General features: G+C 56.9%; 1 protein-coding gene across 1 annotated transcript; it reads left to right on the top strand.

The window, feature by feature from the left end:
- Positions 1 to 6772: 6772 nt before the first annotated feature.
- Positions 6773 to 7252, top strand: KCNK3 (potassium two pore domain channel subfamily K member 3; the record flags this gene model as incomplete). The annotated part of the gene is made up of 1 exon (XM_006767587.2): positions 6773 to 7252. A coding segment is annotated over one exon (480 nt), but the record flags the coding sequence as incomplete, so codon positions are not given.
- Position 7253: the final 1 nt, after the last annotated feature.

Below are 7253 nucleotides of genomic sequence, written 5' to 3'. Positions count from 1 at the left end.
GTATATAATTTGTGTTATAATAACCTCTTCTTCGTTGCTTCCACTGAGATATTTCATCTGATTCACTTTTGGACAGAAAGTGTTTTGAGATCAAGAACTGTGGCTTGATCATCTGGGTCTACTTACTTGCTATGGCCCCATCACCAGCCTCAAGCTGGTCCTTGATTCCCTGGAAGCGTCACTATTCCTTGGCCTATGAGAACAGCTTTTAGGATGCTCCCCTCTGCAGGGCGGACTGCACTAGGACGGAGGGTCCTAGATTCCAGTCCTGGCTCTGTCACAGACTCACCTTGACCTAGGGCTAGTCCCTGCCCCCTTCTGAGCCTCAGTTTACCCACCTATAAAATGAGCGCGTTGAACTACATAGTCTCCCACACTCCAGCCTCTGCAGACTCTGGTCCCAGGCACCCAGGGCAGCCCCAGGGTGCCTCTGAGGGCCCCTGTGCAAAGCCAGCCTCTGGGATAGGCCTGAGGGAGCTGGCCAGGGAGGCAGGCCTGGCTCCGGGCCAGGCTGTGTCTGCAAACACTGACCTTGGCTGCCGCAGGGATTTTCCATGACACCAGCACCCTCCCGCTCAGCTCCCCCTAATCCTGTGGGCCTGGGGAGTGTGGGGGATGGGAGTGGTGAAGGCTGCTCTATATTCGGGACCCTGAATCCGAGTAATAGGGGCACCTGTGGATGGTAGAGAGCTCAAAGAGAGAGAGAAGAGAGAGGGATGGGACTACACTGCAAAGTCTGGGAGGAAATCAGGGGTCGGGAGAGAACCTGCTAGGGGGCGTGGGGAGTGGGGAGAAGAGCTGAGAGAGTAGCTGGGAAGATGGGAAGAGAGGCCTTGGAAAGGGGCAGGGGAGAGAGGGGAGAGGGAGGAAGGGTGCTCTGCTTCAAAGCTGTCCTTCCAAGGAGCTCTGGCCTGGAGGGGACAAACTCCAGACCCAGTTCTGCACACTGGCCCCTCCCCCCACCCAGGTCCATGAGACCCTGGTGGTTTCCCAGGCCTACCACAGGCCTGGGCAGGGAGGGGTTCCTCCCTGGGCACTGAAGCTGACCTCCTTCTGCAGGGGCCTGGGGCCACAGGGAGGGCAGGGGATATGAGTCACTGAAGGCCCTGTGCCAAGGCTGCCGCCCCTCCCCCTGCTGGGTGTCTAGGGGAGGTTGCTCCCATCCACATCCCAGGAAGCAGGTCTGCTGCTCCTACCAGGCCTGGTGCGGGACCCTGAGGGGACTTGCTGGCCCTCCAGGAGCTCGGAGCCCCGCAGAACTCTGCACACGTGAGTGCACAAGTGCCAGGTGAGGCAGAGAGCGAGGCAGAGAGGCCCCGCCAGCTCCAGGAAGGGTCTGGAAAGGTTTTTGGAAAAGGTGGCATCTGAGCTGGGTTCTAAAGGATGGAGAAGGCCCGCCCTTCTCCCCAAGTCCACCAAGCAGGACAGCCTCCTCCGTCCCCCCTGAGGGCCCGGCACTGCTACCAGCTGCTTCTGCCTCATCTCCTTTAACACACCCATTAGGCCCCTTCAAGCCTCCAGACCCACCTCCTGGCTCCACACGGCTGCCATCCCCAGAGCAAGGGGGGCTCCCTGGTGGGTCTTCCCAGGTGCCGCTCAGGCTCAGGCCCAGCAGGAGAGCCCAGCCCCTCTCTGGGGCAGCTTGTCTTACAGCCAGCCCTGGAGCTGCCTCCGTCTCCCCGGAGCCCCCACTCCTCTCCAGCGCCCTCCTCCCCACCCCAGGCTCAGGCAGCACCCTGGGGTCAGGCCCTTCCCCATGCCCAGCTCTGCATCAGCCGGAGTTCACAGCCTTTGGGCACCTCAGGCCACAGGCCACCCATCCATCTTCCCTCAGGGCAAACATTAGCCCAGCCAGCGCCTATTTACATTAGATAAGTAGGTGTTTGGGAACCAGGAAACAGACCCAGCCAGGCATTGCCCAGGGCTCTTTGTTCCTCACCTATAGAAGGGCTCAGCCGGCCAGAGAAGGGACATCAGAGAATCTGAGGTCCTGGAAGAAGGACCTTAGAGTTCTTGATGCTACAGAGGAGAGTTTCCCAAACTGTGCTCTAGGGAGCACTTGTCCAGCAAGGTGCACTCTCAGAAGAGGAGCGGCAGGTCCAACAAGTGGGGAATGTAGCATGTGCTCCCCACTTTGACGGACCTCGCGTGTTAACCCGTGCCGGCTCCAATGAAGCTGACACAAATGAAATGACAACAACTCCTGCTACGTTCAGCCTTCCTCCGATGGGCTTTAACCAAACAACTCTTCTCAGCCAACAGTCATCCACAGTCCATGGGGCTGTACTTCAGGAAATTAACTTCGGGAAATACTGACCATAGACTGTTGATGCTGAAAGGAACTTTAAAATCCATCTAATCTTGATGTTCCCCAATACATTCATACTAGAGATTCGGATTTATTGATCCCAGGATCCCGGGCATTTTAAGTCTAGTAACTCATCAAAGCCCCGCAGCAGTTCCACGAGGTGAGCCCACCACTATTCCCATTTCACAGGTGTGGAAACTGAGGCACGTGGCCAAAGTTGAAAGCTGTTTGGCTCCAAAGGTTGTGCTCTCATCTGCACCACTAAACTGCAGAGATCGCCCGCAGAAAACAGAAATACCTATTTTCAGCACTTCAAAAGGAAAACAATAACTTAATCCAGATTCATAAAATCGGTTATCCGCTGCTAAGCTGAAGTTTTGATTGGCAGATGTGTCCTTAATTCATTTTGACGGGAAAATAATTAATTATTGATGACACATTTATTCAGTGCCCGTTCTCCTCTGATCAACAACACATTATACTGTGTTGTTGATAAATAAAATCTTTCGAAATCTGCACTCTAAGTCAGCGAACAGAAAAAATAATAAAAGGGACCCATAGCAAGGAAAAAAGGTGGAAACCTTTTATCTTGCCCTATCCTCCCATGTCACAGATGAGGAAAACTGAGGCCCAGAGAAGGAAAAGGACTTGCCCAAGACACAAAGCTAGCTGTGGTCAGAGTCAAGTCAGATCCCCAGGTCTCCTGCCTCCTGACCCCAGGCTCTTTCCTCCACCCAAGGCTGTGGCCGGCGTTCTGCCTCTGTGGCCAGCTGGACCAGGGGTACAAGGCCAGGCACTCAGGCTGGCAGGCATATGAGGTCAGTGGGGAGCAGGCAACTGTGCCCAGTCCAACCACAGCCATTACCAAGGCTCAGACTGGTCATCTGTGCTTTGACCAGAAGGAACTAGGCCACAGGGAGAGAAAGTCCACTAAGAGGTACTCTGGACCACCAGCCCTCTGCATCTCCCTGGAAGGCAGCGCTTCAGCCAATCTCCGAGCTCCTTGGTGATGCTGGGAGGAAAGCAGAAGAACTGTAATAATATTCATCATTAATATTGATATCCAGCCCCATGATTAATTTTTTTGGGCCAGCCACCCGGCTTCCTCAGGTGAATCCCACGCCTCCAGCTGGGTTCCAGGCCCACCGCTTAGCTGAGCTGCTCCCACGCAGGACATGCTGGGCCTGGTTGCATGAACAGGTCAACCCCGGTCACGCTGAGCCAGAGGGCGGAGGACCGAGCACTGCGTTTAGAATGGAGTGTCCTGGGTTACAGTCCTGGCTCTGCCATTCACTGGCTGCATGACCTTGAGAAGGTCACGTTTCCTCTCTGGCCTTCATTTCCCCCATCTGTACAATAGAAGGACTGAGCTCTATGATCACTCAGGGCCTCTCTGGCCCTTAGAACCTTACGTCAATGGTGGATTCAGGCCAGGTGGCTGGAAGACAAGGGGCGAGGACAGCCCTGGTTAGCGCTCTGAGAGACAGCGGCTAGGGTCTTATGGTTGGTGCCTGGGTTCTGGCTGGTCAGTCCACTGGATACAATGAAGGAGGGTCCTCAGACAATGAGCCCCAGATGGCAGCCTCTGTGTGTATCAGTGACACACAAGGACAGATGGAACCCATCACCAGGGGATGCAGGGCTGGACAGGAGGGAGAAGATGGGGGCTACTGTTTGCCCCTCTCCCCCTTGTAAACCCCAGCCTGATGTGGGCAAGGACCAGGCAGGCAGTGGGCCTGCTGGCAGGCAGACAAGCCTTGCCAAACTCCCAATCACTTCCCAGACCTCCCAGGGTCCCCTGGGAGTGGCTCCACCCCAGCGGGCACCCCTCCAAGTGGAGCCCACGTCAGCAGGTCCTCACAGCTCTCTGGCCCTTTCACCCAGGGACAGTGGACCAGGCAAAGGGGCAGAGGCACGCTGACCCGAGGCCCGATGCTTGGAGAAGCGTGTGATTCCCTGGGCATCACGCTTCTGGGGCTGTTTCTGCCATGTCCGGCTCGGGCACTGCCCGAGAGTGAGGCACCGAGTGGAGCACCCCCCTCTCGGGGCCCCAGCTTCCCATCCCAGTCACCCTTCCTGGGTGATGCATTGGCTCCGAGCCACTGGAATGAGTGATGAGTCAGAAAGTCCTAGTGGCCTTGGCCAACTCACAAGCCCTCTCCAGCCTTAATTTCTCCATCAATGGAGATAGTCATGATAATGACCTTAGGAAGTTTTTGAGAATTAAAGTTTAAAATGTACCTGAAAGATAAGACCTTCAGCCTCAGCCTGTGGTGGGAAGTGGGGGGAAGCCCCGATGGCCTCTGACCCCAAAGGTAAGGCTGGGGCCACCCTGGACAGGACCGTGGCTGTAGTGAGGCCTGAGCTCTAGCCTGGTAAGAGCCTTTGGTGGAGCCTGGATGTGCCGCCTGCTTTGAAAATCACTCCATTTAACAGGAGGTGGGCAGGGAAAGGTGCTGTCATCTGGGCTGGGAGACAGGGAGAGCCTGAGGGTCTCAGGATGGGGCAGGGAGAGGCCGGGAGGAGGGCGGTGTGAGAAATGCATGGGGGAGGTGGCTGTCACGTCTGCTGGGACGTGGGCTGTGTTCAGATGGGGGAGAGCTCTGCCTGAAGCTGGGGGGTTTTGTAGGCCACCCACCATGGGCAATGAGGCTGCCAGGTGGGCGGGCGCTGGGTCTTCCTGAAGGCTGGTGGGCCAGGGGAAAACACAGCCTATGAACAAACACAGGCTGAGGTGTTGGTGCTGGCCAGAGCGGTCCTTCTCCCTGATGGGGGGGATATGGCTGCCGGACCCCACAGAGACTGCCCCCACCTCCAGGACTTCCCCTATGAGCCCCATCACTGCTGCTTCTGTGGCAAACTCCACAGGTTCCAAGGGCTTTCACAGCCAGTCTCTCCTTTTCCCCTGAAGGCAGCTCTACCAGGTGGCCAGGGCAGGGATTAGCAGCTGTAGCTTAAGCCCCAGAGTGCAGGAAGGTAAGAGAGGTCCAGAGCGGGGGTAGATTTGCCCACCGTCACACAGCCACCAGGTGGTCAAGCTGGGGCTGGGCCCACACTACCCAACTCCGATCCAGCCCATCCACAGTGCCATGCCCTCCCCCACACCCTGTGTGGTGCTGGCCTGCTGGACAGGGAAGGACAGGGTGAGAAGCCGCTCTGGCGCGGGGCCTGCCCAGCTGTCGAGGTGAGTTGTGATCTGGCTGCCATGGCCGAGCTGGCGGGCACAATCTGTTCTCACTCTGCCGCGACCTGGACAGGCTAGGCATGGTGGCGCACCAGCTCAGCTGTCCAGGCCCCTGGCAACGGGTGACACAGTCCTCAGCTAGATGCCGGGGTCAGGGGGGCAGGGGACCCCATTCTAAGGGTGGCCCACAGCCTCACGTGCCCCAAGCAGCTGTCCCCAGACCTCCCTGAGCTTGAAGACTCAGATGGCCTTGGGCTGACAGGTGCCTACTTTATTGGACCTGAGCTGACCCCCAGCCCAGGTGGAAGGTGAGGGCAGCCTGGCACTTCATTCATTACTCATCATAGCGAGCTCTTCTTGAGCATTTGATACATACTAGGCTCTGGGCTAAGGGCATTAAACACATTTTCTCACTTATTTCACCCCCAAAAGCCCTGCATATTAGCCCCATTTTACAGATAGGGAAACCAAGGCTCAGAGAGGTTTAAAATCACACACACAGTCCATGGAAGAATAAAGATTTGAATTCAGATCATACACCAAAGCACGCGGTATCCTGCCCTGCCTCGTCAAAGGTGCTGTGGGCATATCCCCTGGGCATGAACTAGAGAGGCACTGCAGTGCCTACCCTATACCCTAAGCTAGCGTTTACCTGTATCTGTGTAGTTGGGGACCCTGGGGGACGGGTCAGGGGGTGCTGGTAACATTGGCCCTGGCGTTCTGAGCTGAACCTTCTGTGCCACTCAAAGCAGAGGTCACCTTCAGCTGGGAAGAATCCAGAACAACTGCATGGAAGAAGCAACATTCGGTTAAGTGTCGATAAGGCTTTGTAAGGAGGAAAAATTGGAAAGCCTGCCAGCATTGTTTTTATTATAATCATTTCATTAATAAAGTAATGTACATCTTAGCCCAGCAAAGGAAGCAGAGCCAGGACCCGGAGATTTCATTTGACAAATGAAGGAACGTGTCCGGAAAGTGGGAGTCATTTGCCCACGGTCACCCAGCCACTAGTAACAGGGCCAGAGCTGGGGCCTAGGTATTCTGAGTTCCCACCCAGGATCCTGTCCCCTCCAGGGCTCCAGACAGAACCTGTGACTTAAAGCCATTTGATGGTTGGCTCAGAGGGAAGCTTCCTTCACTGCTGGCCTCTCCAAGGTGGGGCCGGTGTAGGCAGGGCAGAGAGGGGGGCAGGAGGCAGGGGGCAGGTGTCTGGCATCCACAACCCCATAGAGCTTGCTTTCTCTCCTCTTCCACTGTTTCTCTCCTCCCTCTCCCCCCCCTGCCCCGCCTCCCCCCCAGGCTATGGCCACGCAGCGCCCAGCACGGATGGCGGCAAGGTGTTCTGCATGTTCTACGCGCTGCTGGGCATCCCGCTCACGCTGGTCATGTTCCAGAGCCTGGGCGAGCGCATCAACACCTTCGTGAAGTTCCTGCTGCACCGCGCCAAGCGGGGCCTGGGCATGCGGCGCGCCGACGTGTCCATGGCCAACATGGTGCTCATCGGCTTCTTCTCGTGCATCAGCACGCTGTGCATCGGCGCGGCCGCCTTCTCCTACTACGAGCACTGGACCTTCTTCCAGGCCTACTACTACTGCTTCATCACGCTCACCACCATCGGCTTCGGCGACTACGTGGCGCTGCAGAAGGACCAGGCGCTGCAGACGCAGCCGCAGTACGTGGCCTTCAGCTTCGTCTACATCCTCACGGGCCTCACGGTCATCGGCGCCTTCCTCAACCTCGTGGTGCTGCGCTTCATGACCA

Source organism: Myotis davidii, unplaced genomic scaffold, assembly GCF_000327345.1.
Source record: "Myotis davidii unplaced genomic scaffold, ASM32734v1 scaffold238, whole genome shotgun sequence".
Taxonomy (NCBI): Eukaryota; Metazoa; Chordata; class Mammalia; order Chiroptera; family Vespertilionidae; genus Myotis; species Myotis davidii.
The sequence above is the reverse complement of the archived record's forward strand: the minus strand, read 5'-3'. Positions and strand labels throughout refer to the sequence as shown.